Source organism: Carettochelys insculpta, chromosome 3 (genome assembly GCF_033958435.1).
Source record: "Carettochelys insculpta isolate YL-2023 chromosome 3, ASM3395843v1, whole genome shotgun sequence".
In the NCBI taxonomy this organism is placed as follows: domain Eukaryota; kingdom Metazoa; phylum Chordata; order Testudines; family Carettochelyidae; genus Carettochelys; species Carettochelys insculpta.
Window position 1 is genome coordinate 55,721,747 of NC_134139.1, and position 22,866 is coordinate 55,744,612.

General features: G+C 43.5%; 1 protein-coding gene across 1 annotated transcript in view; it reads right to left on the minus strand.

Annotated features, from left to right (window-relative positions):
* Window positions 1-22,866, minus strand: part of DNAH14 (dynein axonemal heavy chain 14) — a gene marked incomplete at its 5' end in the record, with an annotated part of 447,359 nt that overhangs the window by 419,429 nt on the left and 5,064 nt on the right. The window contains 3 exons of the mRNA XM_074988409.1: window positions 1,291-1,353; window positions 9,909-10,021; window positions 19,518-19,682. Coding sequence (XP_074844510.1) covers window positions 1,291-1,353; window positions 9,909-10,021; window positions 19,518-19,682 — 341 coding nt within the window. The remainder of the gene's footprint in view (window positions 1-1,290; window positions 1,354-9,908; window positions 10,022-19,517; window positions 19,683-22,866) is intronic.

Here is a 22,866-nt window from a genome sequence, read left to right on the forward strand (position 1 = left end):
GAAATGCTGATGCTGCAGGACCCTGTTCACACTGGGGGAGGGGGCAGCTGAAATTCTGTTTCCTAGCCCAAACAAGCTGGCAGGAAGCCTGCCCTCACCCCTGTTGTGACAAGGGAAAGGAGGGAAGGAGAGATGGAGGGCAGAAGTCTGCTGGAGCAGGGATGCAATTTAAATACCATACCCCTGGCTCCAGTGGTCTGGTGGAGGAGGGGAGCCTGCTATTAGTGGTTATTTGTTTACACAACATTCCAAGCATGGCATTTAGAAGATTTTCAAAATGTGTCCGCAATGCATTCTGTGGTGGATTTGGAACATTAATGCATCTGATCCTTGTTTAGTTTGTGGCATGCACAACTATTTTGCAAACCTCTCCAGTAAGACTGCAGCCATAGCAATGTAAGTAAATGGGATGTTTAGAAGCAATCAACTAATCTGAAAAAAGTGGGCATGCAGTAGAATTGTCTCATTGAAGTGTGCCGTGTTGCTGAAAAGGTTGGGAACCACAGCCCTAGAATGTAGTTATGTTCTTCTTTTTGCCAGGTCAGACCTGTTCAGGTACTGATATTCCCTAATGATCTGCTATTGTCCGGGGTCTGAGACCGGCAAAAACGTTTGCCAACAGTGGTGGATACTCGGATAGTAAGAAAGAGAAGCAATCCAGCAATTTCTTAACTTCCCAATTTTAGTCAGAATTCTTCCTGAAGTTACAATTTCCTGTTGTATATTCCATATAGAAAGCAATTCATTCATTGTGCAGAAAACCAGTGCAAGATCCTCTACATGCTGTATATAGGATCTATGTATTGATGAGGAAGATCACTGTAAGGAGACAGGGAAAGCAGCCATAGGATCTTGTTCCTTCTGAATTTGACTGAATTCAACTTGCTCAGTCCTTCCATAGACCCTTACTCTACTTTATACGGGTAGAGCAGATCTCACTAATTGTCATTATTATTTATATTACCATAGTGGTAAAGACCTTGGAATCTCTGAATAGAATGTATGATTCCTAATCATGGAACATGACCTCATTGTGCTAGGGTCTGAACAAAACATACAACAGGTAGTCTTCCATATTATGCTTTATGATAATGTATATCACTGAACTTTCATTGAAACAATTTTTGCCATGAAAATATAAATACAACAAAGATGCCCTAGCAATTTTTTTAAATTATTTCCTAACAATACTGAAAGACTTATGTGCACTTTATTCAATAGGCACATGTTTCAGAAAGTTCAGATTTATTTTAAATTTTCTTTGCAAAAGTACTTTGATTTCTAACTTACTTGCTCTTGGTTATCTTAGCTCTTCGAACATTTATTTTCCAGGTGAAAAAATATTTCTTCATTCTAGAAACAAACAAATGGCAAATTTTTATCATTTGTTAAAATGCAACCTAATAATTTCCTTTCTGATCACAACATCTTCCATAATTATGATATGCATACGGCATTCTACTCTGTTGGCACTGCAACATACAGCTATGTAGATTTGTGGAATGGCTTGATCCATTCAGCATAGAAGGCCCTTCTGATGCTCTTCCACCACTTCTGCAGCTTTGGAAAAAAAAGATGGGCAGATAAATGTGCTAGCCTATATGAAATTGGGAGACAGTCTTGGCAGGAATGCCAGGTGTGGATGAAGATGAACCTTGTCCTTGTGAAAGACTGTAATCGCAGTTCCACAGTCAGCACCCTCATGTCAGAAACTCTGTGGGCCAAAGTTATTGTGACCAAAAATGCAATCTTCTCAGAAAGGAGAAGAGAGAAGTCAGATACACTGCAACAATCTCTGATGAGAGGCTTAGCCACACTGGGAGGGTTATGGGGATCAGTGTTGTGCTCAGGCATCCTGTGACTCAAAAGTGGAGGTACTGGCGCTAGGAATGTGGGTCTTTGGACTGGAGACTGAAGTTGCATTTCCAGGAATTGAAACCTGCAGTCTGGGGACTGGTGACCCTCCCCTGCTTTAGAGAGTGGTTCCATAACTGGCTTGCCCTTAAAGACCAAGGGCAAAAGGCATCCACGGTGCCCACCAACCTACTTGGTCTTTGACTACAGGATCCACTTCAGGTAGAGATGGGGCTGGGATCATCTGTCACTTGGGAGTCATAGGCAAATCCCTGGCTGGGCTTGGAAAATCCAACAAGGCACTCTGACCAACCATTGGGGTGGTAAGAAGGTAATGAAGGCATAAGATCAGCAGTATCAGATATAATAATGCATTAGCGTGGCACTCAAGGGAGAAACACAGCTGACTGTACAGATACCTCTAAGGTAAAAGTCTAAAACAACTGTGTATGTGAGCAGACAACTTAGAATTGAATCAGCATGTGCAAGCACTCAAGGAAAAGCTGTGCATGCATCCTGGTGAAACATTTCATTTTTCAGGAGAAACGCCTGGAGGAAGGGGCAATGTGTGAGTGAGGCATACTTAGTCACAGGCCCCTTCCTAAAATGCTGAGTGGAGGGATGGGGCCAGCAACAGATCTGCAAGGGAAGAAGCATGGCCACAGTCTTTCCTCTTCTGGTTCCAGCCACATGGTATGCTTGGGATGCTGCCTGGTGACGGGCAGCAGCAGCTGTGCTGCACTGGGAAACATCTCAGGCAGACAATGTGGCTGAAGATTGTCTAGAACAGGACAGAGTTCCCTGATCCAACCAGGTAATCTGCCATGGGAAAGGGAGCAGGAGAGCATAGTGGCTAGGGGCAGGAGGTTACGTCCCATGCCCTAGCTGATTCCCTCTCTATGTCCCTCTAAACTGAATTCCAGGAAAGTGATTCTCTGTGCTTTAACCTATTTTTTTTTTTAAATTGCTGTCACACCTTGCAACCAACTATGTTTTATCACTTTATTTGCATATTTATCTTTTGTTTTGTTTATAAATCACCTTTCTTGTATAAAGGCAATGATTTTATTCCTGTGTCCCAGAGAAGAGTGCGTGTGTGTGTGTGCGCGCACCTAAGACTGAACAGTCAGCTATCAGATTGCAGCGAATTTCTTCCTCTTCGTTTTTCAAGCTCTGTCCTAAGGGAGGGTTAAGAACTTGGGGTTACACCACAGAGAGACATCCTAAGCGTGCATCTGGGTTTTCTCACTTGGGTGGTGAGGTAGCTACCTGTGAGGGACAGGGAATTGGTGGCTTTGGGAAGCTTTAAAGCAGACTCCTATAAAGGCAGGGTCTTCTGTGGGTCCCCCACCTACTGCACTTCACATGTCATAGTGGAGCTCAGCCTTGATGCACAGCATCATTCCTTATAAAAGACAGAGAGCAAAAGGCAATTCACAGATCAGTTAGTGATGAACAGTTGAGGCATAGGCACTAGTTTGTTTGAAAATCTGTAGTATTTCCTCATTGCAGCTGCTGAATGTATACCCAGGGAGTGGAGGGTTGCCCCTGATTCCTTTAGTGAATTAAAGGATTAATCTTTTCATTGTAAAAGGTTGATCTTAGCAAAGAGCAAGTCCTCCACAGTGTTCTTGATTTCCTTCAGAAGCCATGAAGAGCATAACCATGATTTTTCATGAATCACAACGGCAGTTGTCATTGAGCTTCATTTAGCATCCACTGCATCAACAGCAGATTGTAATGCACCTCTGGCCCATAGTTTGTCTTCATCAATGAAGAGCTGAAACTGAGCCATGTCTTGTTAAAGTAATTTATCCTTTAAAAATCTAAGCACTGAATAATTCAGAACATGAGACCTGGCCAAAAGCACTTTATAGTTCAATATTCACAACTGGAGTCTAATAGATTTAAATATCCTCTCCAGAAGGTCCAGATTCTTGGCCTCCATATCACAGAGTGTGGTTCTTTTATGTTGCTTCTTAGAGTCTTCTGTCACAGCCTGTACTAGAAAGTTCAGTGTAGGGTCTGTAAACAAACTCCATTCCTTTAGCCAGAACAAAGTAACCCTTCTCAGCTGTCTTGGGAGAACAGCCCATGTTATTGGTGTATGTTACACAACTCTTGCTGGTTCAAGAACGGCTTCATTACTGGGGGCACTACTTAGCTGTATCCCATGGGGTTCTAGCACATCTTGGATCTTGTATTGTGTACTCTGAAACCCCCAGGACAATCTGATGTTCCTCCCACAGGCTTCACAGCAGCTCTTAAAGCTGCCTCTGGTCATCCAGAAAGGAAGGGAAGCTGGGGCGAATAGGAGATGGGGAAGATAGTTATACTGGTACCAGTGGAAATGGCAGATGCAACTTGCAGGCCTCCACTTCTCTAGGATCACAAGAAAGCTTTGCTGTCTTGGAGGTGTGGGGAATGGAATGACTCCCTGTAAAAGTGCTTGCGGCTATGGCTTGTATATGGGATGGGAGACAGATTTATTCCCTGTCCCCTCAGGCGGTCAAAATCTCCCCATTGAGGGATGGTTCCAATAACAAGAGAGATTGTAGATCAGGAAGAAAAAAAGATGCCTTGGGTTGAGTTATCTCTTGGTTCTCCCTGAACTGTGTGGGGTTCCCTCTACCCATACTGATGGAGCCAAAGTAGGGAGAGTCTCAGTTGGCATGTCCGAATGCTGTCAATGATAAAGGTTCCCAAAAGATACTCTTCATCAGTAGTGATGGTCCTTGGTCTTCCAACCTGGGCAATACAACTGGTGTTACTAGCTGTGCTATCTGGTACCAATGAAGCATTGCTCTTACGAGCCTTTTTATTTCCTGGGACTTAAGACAGTCTAAGTCTGGAGTGACTAGGCATGAAAACTTGGACAGAATCAGATCACTTCTCTTTGGAATGGACTTAAAGTTGCATCTGGTAGCATTTCCTGCTCTCCTGATGAGCACATGATCACCCTCATTCCTAAGTCAGGCCTCATGGAAGGACATGCACACAATGCTGATTCCGGCCAAAGTATTGGGAGAGGATCAGACAACAGCATTATAGCCTTTTCTGTGATGTGTTTTTAAGTGGGATTTCCCACACCTGATAAGAATAGTTATAGAACCAGCAACAAATACTGTGCCTGGAACAGATATGCACTTCCCCCAAACTAATTTCTCAACAGCCTATATACTGATCACTCATTAGTCATCCTTATATTGGATCTGTAGACTGACAGGGAGCAATTCTGGCAATCAGGTCAATTGCTCTAGTCTATGAAAAAGTGCCTTTTAGGCTCTTCTGCCCACCTTCCCTTAGGGTTATGAGTTGCATTCAAACTTTGACAAACACACCCAAGAAATAAAGGCGTGAATAACTCATTTTGGTTGATTTTTATATGTAAAAAGTGTTTTTTGTTTTGTAATGGAAACAAAGTAGTTTTAGATGGTTTCCCTGTAAATTCTGTATTTGGAGGTAGCAGGACTTGGGTCGCGCATTTGATGCGTCTGTTGATTGGTTGGTCGTTCACTCTGTAAAAGTTGCAGAGGTGGCCATGGCCCTCACCATAACACACCTGAGACAGGTCTGTTTGTTGAAGCTTTGGTAAGGGCTGCGAGGGTCTGACCCTTGGAGCTATTATATCAGTCCCACTGTTTGAAGTCTCTGAAGGGTTAATCACTCCCTGGTGAAAAAGGACAGACCTGCGCTAAGCAGAGTGACTTCATATAAAAACTCATTTACTAGGTAAACTTGAGAGCCACAAGAGACACAGCTAACCAAAGGATTTTGGAAACACTTTAGAAAGTGGGAATGGAAGCCTATTTCACTCTGTCAATGCTATATTAATGTGGAATTTGAAGAAGGTTACCAAAGAAACAGTGGTTATGACCTGCAATGGATGTGCTATAATTTCATTCCTGCCTGCAGCCAGAAAGATTAAGATTTCCTATTCATGAGGCTTCAAATTGACAAAAGATTCTTGGATTATAAGGACATATGCAGACGCTACTAAGAATCAATAAAGATGAGGAATTCCTAGACAGCCAAGTTCATAAACAATACCACAGACTCAAGGAAGAAAGGAGCTGGTCACCAAGGAATCTAAGGCTGTGCCTATACTACAAGATAAAAATCTATTTTATTAAAATTGATTTCTTAATGCTGGGTTTTATCCATTCAATTTTGAGCATCTTAACTTTCTCACATGGTCCCCACAAAATTGACTTACTGCTGCCACACACAAGTAGCTTAAATCAAGTGCTGCAGTAGTGTATTGTGGGAACCTATCCCACAGCTCCCTGAGCCACATTGCATTCTGGCCCCACAAGTAGATACGGGTATATAATGACATCTTCCCACATTATATTCCCCTTTTTCCCCTGCCACATTAAGTATGTTTAAGTAGACATGGGTGCTACACTGAAACTCGAATGAATCATTCACATTTACGGCTCGGGGCAGCTAAAAGATCCCACGCTGCTTCCAGGTTTGGGCCTGCAAAAGAAGACTCTTAGGATAAGAATGTTGTCTACTGAAAGCCTTACTTCAAGAACTGTGGTAATTGTATAACTACTACTTTGCCTTAATTAAAACATGTATGGCTTGAGGCAGCTCAAAGACCCCCGGGTACAGCCTGCACCCGAAAAATGGGACTGCCCAAGGAGACCCACCATCTGCCCCTATGAACATGTGTGCATAAACTTTAATTTGGGCTTGGATATTGATTTAGGCCTCCTGAGAAACAGGACTCTAAGTAGATGTAGGTGCTACACTGAAACTCAAATTGAATCATCATCAGTAATGGCTCAGGGAGGCTAACAGACCATAGACTTCACAGCCACGAAAATCATGACCTTCCATGGAGACCCTTTCAGGAACCTGAGTGTGGATTTAGGCCTCCTATGAAAGACCCTTATGCTTAAGTAAACGTGGTTGCTACACTGAAACTCGAACGATTCACTGAAACAGTTATGGCTCGGGGTGGATAAAAGACCCCGGCTACAGCCAGCGTCAAAAATTGTGACCGCCGAGGGAGACTTAGCTCAGGCAGCTAAAAGACCCCAAGCTACATGCCCCCGAAAATTGTGACCCTCACCATGAGCAAGCTGCTTGGCACTTTGCCCAGCACATCCTTTTATTGGTTCGCAGTCAAGCCATGTGATGCAGCTTGGTGTGGGAATGTTCCAGACTGTGTGGCACTTCCGGGAGAAGGAAATGGAGGAGATGTGGAGGTCAGGACAACATGTAAATGGCTGAAATGAAGCTTATCATCCTACCAAACAAGCATGACCTTTACCCACAACCTAGCTGACACGTGGTATGGGAGGTGCGGGGTGTGGCAGTGGCTGGGGCCATGCAGTGCAGAAAAAAAGGCAGCTAGCAGAGGTATACACAGAACCATTAACCCTACAGCTGTGCTCCTAGCAAAGAAAAAGAAAAGATATTTCAGCTTCTCATGATCCTACAGCCATGGGCTTCCAGTTCCCGAATTGTAACAGTCTTCCTGTTGCCTAATTCCTCCGCACCCGAGAGCAGTGGAGATGTAAGAGGTCAGAGCGGAGAACTTTGGGGCATTGTGGGGCACTTACGGGACATCTGTGGAGGCTAATGAATTTGATTTAAAGACACAGGGTATTTTTACTACCCTTCATTCGGAGTTTTAAATTCAAATGGAATGTTACACCCATCAGGTTACTATGATTTTAGGATTTCAATATTATGTCGATTTTAGTGCTTCTTAAAATTGAACTAACGGAATTTGCAGTGAGGACAGGCACTTGGAAAAATTAGGCTAACCGACTTGAAATCAATTTTATCTTGTAGTGTAGATGCAGCCTAAGACAGAGGATGTCTGATGAGATCTAGAAGTTGGCAGCCATCAAAGGCAAAAGGCCATAGTAATATACACAACGGAAGGTAATGCCATCCCAAAAATATTAGGGTAGCTCTGCCTACCGTGCTCTGGCCAGGCAGAAAGGCTGGGCCTGTGGAACAGCTGCCCAGTTACTATCAAGGATGGGTGGCTGCCCAATGCTGGGGGCGGGGAATGCACTAACCTTGGGTGGGAGAACCAGCAGCCATAATGGAAGGGAGAGAGTGCAAGGCAAGGGCCAGCAATCACAATAGGGGCTGGGCTCTGGTGCACACAGAAAGGGCAGGGCTTGCCTCCCCAAACTGGGTCTTCACCAATTGCCTATGGTGGTTCCACATAGCTGAACACAGATGAATATGAGCAGTCCACCAAGGAGAAGACAACTAGGAGGAAATCCACACAGCTAGTACTTTCCAACCAACAGCAAATCCTCAGAATGGAAAGTATGGATGATACATCTCAAGATTCAGTGAGTCCAGGGAACAGAAAGCTATACAGGACACACCTGTAGATACCATGTCAGCTCAACATGTGGTAAAAAAAATCAAACTTGTCAACAAAGAAATCTCCAACCATCTGAGGAAGAAACTATTTTTGCTGGGGATTCATTACTCAACAAATCAAAAGGACATTCTTCAAGGGAAAAGCAGATAATAGAATGGCAAGCTGTCATCCCAGACTCAAGACATAACTAAGACTGGATAGGCTTCTTCTGAAGTCATTGGACAAGCATCCAGTGGTAATGGTCCGTATCTGTACTAATGACATTGAGTCACAGTATAGCTCACTAATACACAATGACTACAGGGAATGCAGAAGTGGTTGAATTTTTTTCTTCCCTGAGATCCTGCCTGTCATGCAAATGAAGACAGAAGGCAGGAGATTCTGGAATGACGCACTGAGTAGCTAAATGGTAGAGGACTTTGGCTGTAGAGAGTGGATTGCCTCTGTTACAATAGAGGGGGAAAGCAGCTGCCTTAGGAACAGGCCGAACAGAATAATCAGGAGGTAGTTAAACCAATAAAACAGGAAAGTAAAAAGGAGGGGTTCTCAGAACAAAACAGAGCTATTGAGAACAAAACTAGTCAGAGAAGCAAAGGGCATGAAGAAAAGAAATTGTTTAACTATACAGCCTGAGTAACAAACAAAAGAACTGGAATTCTTTATTTATGAGCATAAATTAGATATATTTGTTACTAATGAGAGCTGGGGGAGTAAGTCACATGATTGGAAAGTTGAAAATCAATAGATATTACCTCTTTAGAAAGGACTAGTTATCTCAGAGACCTAAAGGAACTTACCAATGAATTAAAAATTAATGATCATGTAAGGTACATAAATCGATCATATTTATAATGTGAAAGCAGAACAAAGTCCAGACAAGTTTTACACATATAACTCAGAAGAGACGATTTCACAAATCTGAAAACAAGTATGAGCCAAATCAACTGTGAAGGGAATTTAACCAGAAAAAGGCAAATAATTATTGGGAACTATTTAAGAATGCGTCAATCAAAGCCTAACAGCTACAACCAATAAATAAGGCTGTACTGGCTAGAAAACTCACCTGATTTAGACGGAAAGTAAAGATAGCTATAGAAACTATATATTTATAGACAAATGGAAGAACCAAGAAGCTGACAGTAATTAATACAAACCAGAAGCCAGGAAGTGTTTTACACTGATAATAAAAGCCCCAATTAATAAAATGTGCAACAGAGGGATTTTAAAACTTGTTTTAACTGAAATGTTCAACTCAGTCTCTACCTATTGAGTTGTTATTGATGCATTCATCATAACAAATCAGAAGAACAAGACAATTTTAGTAACAAAGGTTTAGTTTTATCTCTAATACTTAAAGTATGGCTCTGCTACATTCTATGTATAGGTAGAGTAGTGGCAGTTATTTCATTCATTCTTTACTGTAAATGAAGGATTTAAAGCAGTTCTCAAAATCAAGTGTGCAGTATGGAAAGACCTCACAAAAAATAAGAGAGAGACAGCTTGTAAAAACAAGGGAATCTCAAGAAAGCACAATATTTTATTGGTCATCCTTAAATAGCAAAACTATGGGAAGAATATGAATTTATAAAACAGAAATTATTGCAGACATGGTATTGGCAGGCCTTTTGAAAGGTATTATCAAGATTAAAATACATTCTACTATTTTTAAATATTAATTATTCTCTCTTACCTGACATTGGAAAACACGCTCATATTACATATCATGTAATAAAGTTGTCTTTCACAAAGCCATTCTATTACAGGAATTACTTCCATTTCTTCTGCTTCATGTACTACACAAAACTAGAAAAACGAAATAGTCATTACTTCTCCTTAAGCAGGAATTCAAGAAGCATTTGTCTGAGACATTATGAAGATTTCACCATTGCAATACATAGTTTACCAGCTACACAATATTTCTGACATTTTATTAACTGATTGCTCTAATAAACCCCAGTTGGGAGTAGGATCTCCATGGGAATAGGCAAATGAAAAAAACTGCAACTGAAAGAGCTACTATGCTTGTTTAGGATCGTAAGTCTCCTTTCTTCATGACTATAGGGGCTGTGCACAAATTATGTAGTATACATCCTTCCCAGTGTCTAAGAACAGTATGCCTGAACATTTTTATGAACTGCATGTTTGAGGTAAGAGAATAAACAAGGCTGGACATAAACTAAGGATTCCTACAGGGTAACACAGGTGAAGGTGAATCCAGGAAGTTGATGCAAGCAGTAAGTGGTGCATCATTGGCACTGAATAAGGGGGTGACCAGCACCAAGGCCATTAAGTGGCTGTCTGCAGTTGAGAACAGCATGAAAACTAGTGGAATAGCTGTTGGCATTATAGTAGGTACTGTCGGTGCTATGTTTTTGTGGCACTGTCAGTGCCATGTCTGGCTTTCAAGATGATTTGCTCTGCAGTTTTGCTGCCTATAGAGGGGGCTTGGAAACTTCTGGAGCACCAGTGCTGACAGAGTGCTCAGTGCAGAAAAGGTTGTAGTCAGTGTCGAGGGTATACTCAGTGGTGCTGGAGATTTTGTCACTTCCAGTGGTGCCGATTTTGGCTTTTTGAGTGCCAAATGCTTAGAACCAGCCTTAGCATGGGCTGTAGCTCCTTGGGCCAACTCATTGCCTGAGGTACCTGGAACCTCATGGTCTGGGGATATTTTTGATGCCAGTAGGAGGATACACTTAGCTTCATGGGACTGCTTCTTATGAGACAATTTGTCCCTGGAATCTGATGTCCTCTTCTTGGCCATTGAGGAGCCCAATGGCAAAAGCCTATCAAGTAGTACTGGAAGTTCCAATAAAGCCATAGGAGAAGGCTCTAGAGGTGGGAAGGAATGTTTGGGATCTGATACAAGCCTCACAGACTTTTCAATGAGGAAGAGTTTCACTTGGAGCTCTCTAGCCTTCCCTGTTCTGGCAGCAAGCTGTCTACAGTGGAGACACTTGAAGGCACAGTGTCCTTCTCCCAATCACCGCATACACAGAGTGTCCATCAGAAACTGGAAGGGACATTCTACGTCATGCACCTTTTAAAGCCTGATGATCCAGGCATGGCACAAAACGACAATTTGAAGTAAGTTTTTTTTCCCCCCAACTGTATGATAGTAAGTAACATAATTGAACTCTAACTATAAAACTAGTAAACTAACTACAATTGAGAAAGCTATTTCAAGGGAACAGCAATGGGGTCTGGCTGGTGCCAACAGCAACGGAGAAGGAATGGATGGTTTGGTGGGCTGCGCATATGAATAGCTGTCGTGCTGTGCATGAGTCGCTCCCTGCATACTCACAGCCTGCCAAAGGAACTGCTATCATACATCTCCAACCAGGGGTGTATCAGTACCATTATACCCTAGATGGAGCACCTATGGGGCACTCGTCAAAGAAGAAGCCAAAGCCCTGCCAGTGTTCAAGGCATGTATCCTATTTTTCTCCTCCAACTTACGCAGTTCTAAAAACAAAACTGGTTAAGTAGATGTCCTCAATTGAATGAAACTAAGATATCACCTTGGGTAGGAAAGTCAGGTGAGACCTTAGCTAAACCTCATCCTTGTAGAATAAGTCAGATCTGAAGTGAGTGGCCAAAGCTCAGATATTCTATGGACAGACATTATTGTTACCAGGAATGTGACTTTCCAGGACTGAAGGAGGAGAGAGCTTGAACTCAGGGGCTTGAAGGGAGGTTCCATGAGCCTTGACAGCATCACATTCATGTCCCATGGGAGACTTCACATGCTAGTAGAGATGCTCAAGGCTCTTGAAGAATTTGGCCATTATGTCCTGTGTGAAAACTGTTCTGCCCTCCCATGGAGGATGGAAGGCTGAGATGGCTACAAAGTGGACCTTTGCAGATGGAAAGGACAAGCCCTGGAGCAATCTGGCCAGGTTAGTCACTCTGACAGAGGACTTTCTACTTTCCTGCTGGACATCTTCCAAGTATTACTCCTCCTGCTCACTAAACCACACAGCGTCCAAGCCGTGAGGTGCAGCACCACCAGGTGTGGATGCAGAAGACTGCTGTGTTTTTGAGATAGCAAGTCCTGTCTGAGCAGCAACTGGAATAGAGTTGCCATTGAAGGGTCTGGCAATATGCTGAGCTAGTGGGTCCTGCAGTCAAGCTGAGGATGATTTTCATCCTGTCATGCTTGATATTCATGGGGACTCTGAAAACAAGTAGCACCAGAAGGAAGACATATCAGAGAGTTCCCAACCACTGAAGGAGAAAGACATTCAAGACAAATTGTTTGTCCTTAGCCCAAATCAAGCAGAAAGCATGGTACTTTCTATTTTGTCTGGATGCACACAAATCCACTTGCAGAAGATTAACTGGCCACTTCCAGATGGAGGGACCATTCATTATAAGAAGAGATGGTCTTGCTGAGGCAATCTTCCACAACATTCTTGGCCCCAGAAGATGAACTGCTACTATCATGGGAAATCATAGAAAATCATGGGAGGCAGGAGAGATTCCAGAAGCCTGGCAAAGTGCAAATATAGTACCCACCTATAAAAAGGGGAATAGGAATAACCCAGGAAACTACAGGCCACTCAGCTTAACTTCTGTGCCAGGAAAGATAACGGAGCAGGTAATTAAAGAAATCATCTGCAAGCACTTGGAAGGTGGTAAGGTGATAGAGAACAGCCAGCATGGATTTGTAAAGAACAAATCATGTTAAACTAATCTGATAGCTTTCTTTGATAGGATAGCGAGCCTTGTGGATAGGAGAGAACTGGTAGATGTGGTATACCTGGACTTTAGTAAAGCATTTGATACGGTCTTGCACGATATTCTTATCGATAAACTAGGCAAATACAATTTAGATGAGGCTACTATAAGGTGGGCGCATAACTGGCTGGATAACCATACTAAGAGAGTAGTTCTTAATGGTCTTCAATCCTGCTGGAAAAGTATAACAAGTGGGGTTCTGCAGCGGTCTGTGTTAGGACCAGTTCTGTTCAATATTTTCATTAACTATTTAGATGTTGGCATAGAAAGTACGCTTATTAAGTTTGCAGATGATACCAAGCTGGGAGGGGTTGCAACTGCTTTGGAGGATAGGGTCATAATTCAAAATGATCTGGACAAATTGGAGAAATGGTCTGAGGTAAACAGGATGAAGTTTAATAAGAACAAATGAAAAGTGCTCCACTTGGGAAGGAACAGTCAGTTTCACACATACAGAATGGGGAGAGACTGTCTAGGAATGACTACAGCAGAAAGGGATCTAGGGGTTATAGTGGACCACAAGCTAAATATGAGTCAACAGTGTAATGCTGTTGCAAGAAAAGCAAACATGAACGTGGGATGCATTAACAGGTGTGTTGTGAACAAGACACGAGAAGTCATTCTTCTGCTCTACTCTGCGCTGGTTAGGCCTCAGATGGAGTATTGTGTCCAGTTCTGGGCACCGCAGTTCAAGAAAGATGTGGAGAGGTTAGAGGGGGTCCAGAAAAAAGCAACAAGAATGATTAAAGGTCTAGAGAATGTGACCTATTGTAGCCAGACAAAGGTCTCCCCCTTACAAGCCAGCTTGCTGCCCCTCCTGAGGTGCCTCACAAGCACACAGGGCACAGAACAGCTGCTGACAGCACAGTCTTTGATGTCTCCCACAGAGACCCAGATGTGCTAGCTCATTGTGACCCTGAGAAACAGAAAATACAGATAAAAGGCTAACAGGCCAACTGTCAATAAGGGGGCCTCAGGAAATTACCCCAGCTGGCATTGATGGATTTGATGCGCCCACACAGCCATCCTAGAAGACGAATCTCCGTCCTTGTAAAAGAATGTCCTGTACTCCCAAAATTGCTTATCTCCTGTCTTACAAGTGCAAATTAAGTAAGAATTGCCCTTGTAAAACTGGCGTCACAAAAAGACAGACCAGTACGATCTGGCACCACAGATAAAGAGGATACATAACCCAAGGGGTATAAAGATGGGCCCAGCAGCACTCTGAGTGCATTTCCACCAACTACCTGCTGGTCGGGTCAGGTGATTGTCTCCCGAGGTCCGCACCTGGGGACACCCAACCTCGTATTCGTCTTTCTGCGGAATTGAGTGACCGATCCTGGCTTGGCTACGCTGGTATCGAGAGACGCAAGGAGGGATATACCCATATTAAGGAGGGTAAGATGTACCCACATTAAGGTCTCCTTTTGGTGTACACAGTCAAAGAATTAGAGCTCTATAGATAGATGCTGTTGCATTAAGACGTCGTGGTATTGAATTGTAATGTAACCTGTTAACACCTGTACTCTGCTAGCATATAAGAAGTAGACAATAGCCTTTTGTAACCGCACGCTCATAAACTGTAGCTTAATAAACTTATAACTAGTTAAGATCCAAGCCTGACTGCTGTTATTCTTAGTCACTGCAACACAGCCAGCACAATAAAAGGAACTTTAACCGTTTGCTTACCACAGCCTGGCCATAGGTGAGAGTGCTAAGAGCCTAGCGTAGAGTCGTGCCACCTCCACGGGGCAGACTCCTGGGACGCCCGTCAACCAATCCTGGTTGCCCGCTCCAAAGGGACAGTGCGTCCTAGCAGTTGACGTCTCGGGCGTGGAAAGGCTCTTAGTGCTACCATTGGGGCACCCGTCAGTCAATCTTGGCTGCCCGCTGCGACGGAGCTCCTTGCTCTAGCAGTAAAAGACTCAGGTGTTTAGGACCCTGGGGCATCCGTGAGCCTGGCCCAGACTGCCTGCTGCGAAGGAGCCCTGCGCTCTAGCAGTTAAAGACTCGGATGGTAACAAGGGCATAGTTAGTACCTCACCGCACATTACCCAGCCACCAGCTAACACCTATGAAAAAAGGCTGAAAGAATTGGGCTTGTTTAGTTTGCAAAAGAGAAGATTGAGGGGAGACATGATAGTGGTTTTCAGATATCTAAAAGGGTGTCATAAGGAGGAGGGAGAAAATTTGTTCTTTTTGGCGTCTGAGGACAGAACAAGAGACAATGGACTTAAACTGCAGCAAGGGAGGTTTAGGTTGGATATTAGGAAAAATGTTCCTAACTGCCAGGGTGGTCAAACAGTGGAATACCTTGCCAAGGGAGGTTGTGGAATCTCCATCGCTGGAGATATTTAAGAACAGGTTAGATTGATGTCTATCAGGGATGGTTTAGACAGTACTCGGTCCTGCCATTGGGGCAGGGGGCTGGACTCGATGGCCTCTCGAGGTCCCTTCCAGTCCTAGTATTCTATGATTCTACTAGATGGATACCATTCTGTGGCTAGAAGTCTCAAACTCAGAGGGCTTCCTGACAGAGGCACAATGACCTGACTTTTTCCTGTCTGTTGATCTAGAACATAGTCACTATGTTGTCCCTGAGAACCTGAAACATTATGCCTTGTATATGGAGTAGGAAAGCTGAGCAGACTAGGCAAACTGCATTGAGCTCCTGGACAGTGATATGCAGGAAACAAATGCAAAGGGTCTAATGCCCTTGTGTACTAAGACTACCTACGTGGGCTCCCTACCCCAGAGCCAATGCATCAGAGCCAAAGGTCACCAATAAGGACAGAACTGTAAAAGCGACTACTTCCAACACTGATGCTGGATCCTGCCAGTAGGTAAGAGATGACATTAAAATGTCCAGAACCCCAGCTATCTTGTTTATCCTCCGTTGGTTGGGGACATGCACTGATGCCAGCTGTGAATACCAGACCATGTGAGGACAAGCTGCCATGTAACCCAGCAGTGTCAGGGAACTGTAAGAGATAGCAAAAGGATGCACTTGCACACACAAGACAAGGTTGACCATGATGTGGACCTGAGACTGGGAGAAAGGCTCTGATCCCCAGTAAAGGACCCCTCTGATAAAATCTGTGTGTTGAACTATGATTAAGGTTTTCATTTATCAAACAGTCCAGGTTGCAACAGGTGAAACAAACCAGATAGAAATGTCTACATACCTGATCCAGGGACTACCCCTGTATCAGTCAACACTGAGTTACATGTACATTCAGCCATCCCCACACCACAAGTAAGCAACCCTTGGTGCTTCACACTTTGTGAACACTGAAAGGGCTTTGAAGAGATCAAAGGGCATCACCATGAACGGGCAACGCTGCTGGTCAAACATAAAATGGAAGAAACACTAACACCCTTCTAAAAATGGAAATGTGGAAGTATGCAACCTATTAATCAAGGGCACCGATTCAGTCTCCTGGATCCAGTGAGCAGATGACAGAGGCCAGGGAGACATCATGTGAAACTTCAACTTATTGACAGACTTGCTGAGATTTATAGGGAGAGGGCTTATTTCTTTTCTGCTTTCTTGGAGGTCAGCAGAATAGAGAAGGAAACCTGGTGCAATGATTTGGCAATCTGAGGAGCCCCAGGTGACCAGGCAACGTGAGCCAGGTATGGGTGGTGGCTGAAATAATACTGAAGAGGTCAATCACCCCCTCTATGAACAATTTAATTTGTAAGTTGAAGTTCACAGCTACCCTTTTAAGGAGAGCCTGGTGCTCCTTAAAGTCATCCAGGACACTGACAGCATTGGATGGCTCAGCCATTGCCCAAGCCAAGGACAAGGATGATGTCTGAGCTCCCTGGGGAGAGCTGTTCCTCTTCCTTGTCTGGGGAAGACACTGATGGTCCTGGAAGAAACTGGGACTCCCTGATACCTCCTGTGGTTAGGAACCTCAGCAGTACCTTTGTGAAGCTCTGAAGTGAGCACATAGCCTACCATATGTCCATTGTCCACAACCCCTTGTCCTTCAGTGTAAAAAGGCTCATTTTTTTCTGCCACTTCTTAGGCACCAGCAAGGGGAAGCAGTGCTAAGTGAAGCCCAGTGCCAGAGATGCATTCTGCACCAAAAATGTACTCAGTGTGGGGTCTGCTCTAGAGGGTTCCAGCATGGGGCAAAGTGCTGCTTCCATGAGGAGGGCCCTCAAGGGGATAACCCATTCTGAGCCTGAGGATGAAAGTTTTTATAAATGGGACACTTGTCCTTTCTATGGGATTCCTCCCAAAGTCTTCAGGCTGCTGTTATGGGATGTTTCGGCCTGCTACATGACAAGCATGAGTTCAAGCCAGGAGAGTGGGTAGTTTCCTGCTCAGTAACAAAGCCCCAGCCAGGGCTCTAACTTTACACTATTAAAGACTATTACCAGCTATATATAGATTGGGAGAACAAAAGACTCTGAAGAACCATTAACGCTCTTGCAGTTTGCAAGAAAAGGCACTTGAAACAACCATCACAGACAGTACACAGTTCTGCACTGATTGGGAATCAAATCCAGAACAACAGCTTGAAAGGAAGCTAGTGTCACCACTATAGGAACTGAGAGAGCAAAGGATCAGTGGTATCTAATATATCAACTCATCATAATGGCACTTTAGCAGGTGCTGAAGCTTACCCTTTCCCCTAAGGCAGACATCTCCAAAACTGTGGATATGGGCACACACTTGCCTACAATGAGCAAGCATTTGAAGTACATCACTTCTCTTGTCTGAACTTGTTCAGAACCTAGCAAAGCAGTGGCAGTGAAGGATAGGCATATAGCAGGACATGAGGCCAAGAGGAAAGGAGGGTATTTCTTCATGAGTTGTAAACATTCTTTTCCCTCAAACAGAAACATCAGCAGTCCATGTTGGATGGTACTGTAAAAGAACCCAGCACTGGGGTATTCCAGGTGAGACAACTGTCCTGTAAGACCAAAAATAGTCAACTCCCATCCATGATCATGACAGAGATGCCTGCTCAGGGAGTCTATGGTATTTTGGAATCTCAGCAGACAAGTGACTGAGATGGCTATGTGGTTGGATATGCACAAATTCCATAGAGAGATCTTGCTCCTCCTTGGTGATTTATATAACATATGGCCACCACAGGCACCGATGTACCTCTAGCCGGGTGTGGGGGGGAGGTGGGGTTGTAATTTGACTCTCTCCAAGGACCCAAACCACACCATTCTACCTTTTCCCCCAAACCTTCCCTGCTTCCTCCTCTGCCTTCCTGGAGCTTCCTGAGCCCACACATCAGTTGTTCACGGCTCTCCGGAATCACTAGGAGGGCAGGGGAGCACTGGGCATGAGGCATACTTGGGGAGCACTAGTGGGTTCAAAGAATGCAGTGTTACATAGGATGTTTGCAAACAAAGAGGCTGTCATGTGGCTCAAATGTTGAAAGCAAACAACTTCCTTTGGTTTGAGGGCTCTGTAGTAATGTTAAAATGAGGCTGGAAAAAATAATCTAGAGTGGCTCTGATGAAATCTAGGAATTGTACAGATACCAAAGAGACTTTTCTGTATTGAGAAGGTCTACAAAATAGAGGAGGATTAGGATCCTGTTAGTGACTGATGATACCTGGGGGAAGGAATGACACCTAAGCCAGTTGCCCATACAGGGAAAACCCACATTTTCCATCATGTTCACCACTTCAGAAATAGATTCAGATTATTGCAGTGCTCTTTTTTAATAGGGCTTAGCCAAACTGTGGTTCATGGACGACTGACTGATCACATGGCAGTGGTTCCCTCTCTTTATTCCCAGCAATAAATCACACTAAGAGGCCAATAAAAATGCACTGAGATGTTTAAAAATCCCCGTTTGCATAATTCTGCTTCAGTGGAAACCAATGCAAGTTTTACCACAGACTTCAAAAGGGAGCAGATAAGGATAATGCTGATCAATTTTGAAAAGTTCATCCTAGATATTGTTTCAACCCAGTACAAGTTTTATTACCTGGCATCCCTAGAGAACCGATAATAATTAATAAAATGTACCAGTCATTCAAGCTGGGGCCAGCAGAAGTCCCATGCTTCTCCCCGGCTGGGCAACAGGCAGCCATCCTTCCAGCAGCCATGGCACCCAGCACTGGATGGCAGCTGGCCCTGGATGAGCAACCAGCATCTGAGACACCTGGGCAACAGGCTCCACAGCAGCTGGCCCCCTGAATGTGCCAGTTATCCGAGTGCCAAATAACCAGGCTTATAGTGTACTACTTTCTCATATAAGTGTAATGTGACATCTTTGAATGGGTTGATGACAGCAGTGATCAACCCCAGAATACTGGATCTAAAAGCAGAAGTCTCTTCTGCCTGAGAAAAATGACCCAGGCTCTGTTAACTTGCAGCCACTAGTAAACCCATCCATGTGTATGTGTAGCCCAGTCACAGAGGCATCCAAGTGCCACAATGTATGATTTATACATGCAAGTACTGTAATTGCCAATGGTTATTGTGAGATCATAACGGGAGGCAGGTTGAATACATGCTAAAAAAAAATTCTGAAATCCAGACTTACTAAGAATGTAAGTTCTGACATTATTATACATATACCTTGGACACAAATGAAGCAGTAACAGTCCAATATTCTTTATTGTGTCGAGCCATATTTGCAGAGACAGCTTGAAGATCATATGGATTATAGGGAGCCTTAGGGTTGTTCCTGCTTCTTCGGAGACAATATACATATTCTCCACTATCTTTCAGTAATAAAGGTCTCTGTTAGCAAAGAAGGCATACATTATGTTACTGCACCTTTTTTTTTCAGAATTATAAATTGATTATGTACCTTACCATAAACAAATGATAAATTCAAACAGACTGATTAAAAACAGAATGGTAAACAATGGCATCAGAATTAGCTGGGAATTACTTTTTAATTTATTCTAGTCAGCTAGAAGTTTTGTCCTGAGACAGAATGAAGTGGAGGAGACTTGTATATGACCTGTGCTCCACTCGGACTATAAGGGTTAAATAATAATAATCCACAGGAGTTCTCATTTTTGCAGACACAGACTAACAGGGCTACCCCTCTAATAATTGTCACCTTTTCACAAAAACATCTATCTTGATTTTAAAAAACTGTCAGTGGTGATTTTAAAAAACTGTCGGTGCTTTTAGCAACGCCACTTGCTAAAATGCACCAATGGATACTACTTTAAAAAGATAGTTTATTTCCTGGCTGCATTTGTCTAGATTCATCTTCCAGCCACTGAATCACGGTTTCTTGTTCCCAGCTCAATTGAGCGAACCACTTTCAAATATTTGTTCCCCATGTAGATACTTACATATTGTACTCAAGTCACCTCTTAGCTTTCTCTTTGCTAAGCTAAATAACTTAAGATCCTTGAGTCTATCACTAAAAGGAATAGCAGCAGAAACATAGCACTTTAAAGACTAAGAATGAATTTTGTTTGCCATTTTGTTAGTCTTTAAAGTGTTACATTTCTGCTGCTTTGTTTTGTTGGAGTACAGACTAACACGGCTACCTCTCTGTTACTATAAGTCATGTTTACCAAGCCTCTAATAATTATCACGGCTCTTTGCTGAACCCTCTCCAATTTATCAACATCCTTCTTGGGTAGTGGGAGCCACAACTGGACACTGTGTTCCAGCAATAGGCACACCCCAGCACAAAATACAAAGGTAATATAACCTCTCTATCATGAAAGGTGAGTGAAGCTTCCACCTGTGGAGGCAGGAGCTCACCTGCCCAAGCCCCACCCCTTCCAGACATCTCACCTCCCTACTCATCCCCTTCTGGGGTCACTGCATGCTTGTCACCTTACAGCTAAACCCTGAACACAAGCAAATGATATTTGAAAACAAAAGAAAAACAAAACCAAAAAAAAAACCAACTCCACTTCTCTGAAATGTTTTTCCTCAACAAAATGGATTGTGTTTTCTATTGTGTGCCAGATGGTGTTTGTAAAGACCAGACATACAGAAGGTACCTAATTTAAAAACACTAAGTTTGGGAACAAAAACGTTTGTTTCAGGTTTTTTGATCTCGCCTGAAAAATGACTTGCAGGCAGCCTGCAAGAGCCCTGACCCCCTCTCAATGACAGAACAAGCATCAGTTAAAGCTCATTAAGAAACTTCTGTCTTCTAACTCACAACAAAATACCATGTCAGGCCTCACCCTTAGCTATCATTCATACTGGCAGGAAGAAAATGGCTGGAATCAGCCTGCAAAAGCTGTCTCTTCATTTTCACTTCTTCACACATAGAAGCTTGATGGTTTCCTATGTTTATTATTGCAACAGTAGTAAGCACCTCAGGCAATAAGAACTTCCAAGAGACATGGATCCCATCAGAAAATAAAAGCTGGTTCCTACTTTAACAATACCACCCACTCTGCTCTCAAAACTAAGAAGGCAAAATGTTTCACTGATGTAGCACAGCGGTGCCAGCTTCATGTACCAAACTGGAAGACCCTATATCACTGGTGTGAAGGAACCAAACACCCCACCCATTCTCGCTAAGCAAATATAACCCATCCACTGAAAATGGGAGAGTCATAGCTTCCAATACCCTCTCCTCCCCACCACCATGTTCCTCCTCCCTAGGCTCAAGCTCTGCTCCTCCCTCTAACCAAACTCTCCCCTGCCAGGCCCCTCACAGAATCTGAACAAGTGAAAAAAAAAACCTAATTGCCCCCAGGCTACTATTGACCTGTAGGAATGCTCTGAAGGGTTCTGCTCCACATGGAGGGAGATCCAGTACTCCGGGCCATTTATTGCTCAGTCTCACCCACACAGTCCCACTAAGGTGTTCCTGAGCACAGGACAGCATAAGGTCCCTGCTGCCACAAGTGATTTAGCCCTCCCTGCAGCACACTGACTTACTGCACACACAGCATAAAACTGACTGGCCCATCAGAGTTTGAAAAGCAAGGATATCAGCAGGCCTGGTGGGGGCCTGTTCTCCCAACCTTTGCCCTTTCTGGCAAGTTCCTCCAGCATCACACAGTGGAAGGAAGAGAGTCACCCCATAAAGTCCCAAACTGAAATTCTCCTGTGATCCAGGAATGTCTACTGCACAGACGAAGAATAAATATTTTGGAATTGTTTAAAAAAAACAAAAAACAAACAAACACCACTTTCAAACTGCACTTCTAAACACTTTCCATCTGATGACCTCAAAACATCTAATCAAAAACAGTGACACTACACAAACTCCTGTGAGGAAGATAACTATTATCATCATCCCTGTTTTTCAAATGGAGAAACTGAGGCACCGGCTAATTAAGTCCCATATCTGCTATCTTTTTAAATCAACAGAAAGACTCCCCTTAAGATCCAACATTAAATGACAGGTCATCTGGGAAGTCTTTATAGCAGAGCATTAAGAAAACTCCAGATTTCCACATTTCTACCAGTGGAGAGCACAGGCCACTGGCTACACCACAGAAGTGAAAAATCATAGAATTCTAGGGCTGGAAGGGACCTCAGGAGGGCATCTAGTCCAGTCCTCTGCCTAAAGCAGGATCAACCTCAACTAAATCATCCCAGCTATGACTACGTCAAGGCAGGACTTAAAAACTTCTAGGGATGGAGATTCCATCACCTGTCTCAGTAACGCATTCTAGTGTTTCACCACCATCCTGGTGAAACAGTTTTTCCTAATATGCAACCTACACCTCTCTCTCTTTCTGTAACTTCAGATCATTGCTCCTTGTTCTATCATCTGTCACCACTGAAAACAGTCTCTCTCCATATGCTTTAGAGCCCCATTTCAGGAAGTTGAAGGCTGCTACCAAATTACCCCTTAGTTTTCTCTTCTGCAAACTAAACAAGCCAAATCTCCAGCCCTCTAATCATTTTCATTACCCTCCACTGAACTCACTACAGTGCATCCACATCCTTTCTACACTGGGGGGCCCCAGAACGGATGCAATAT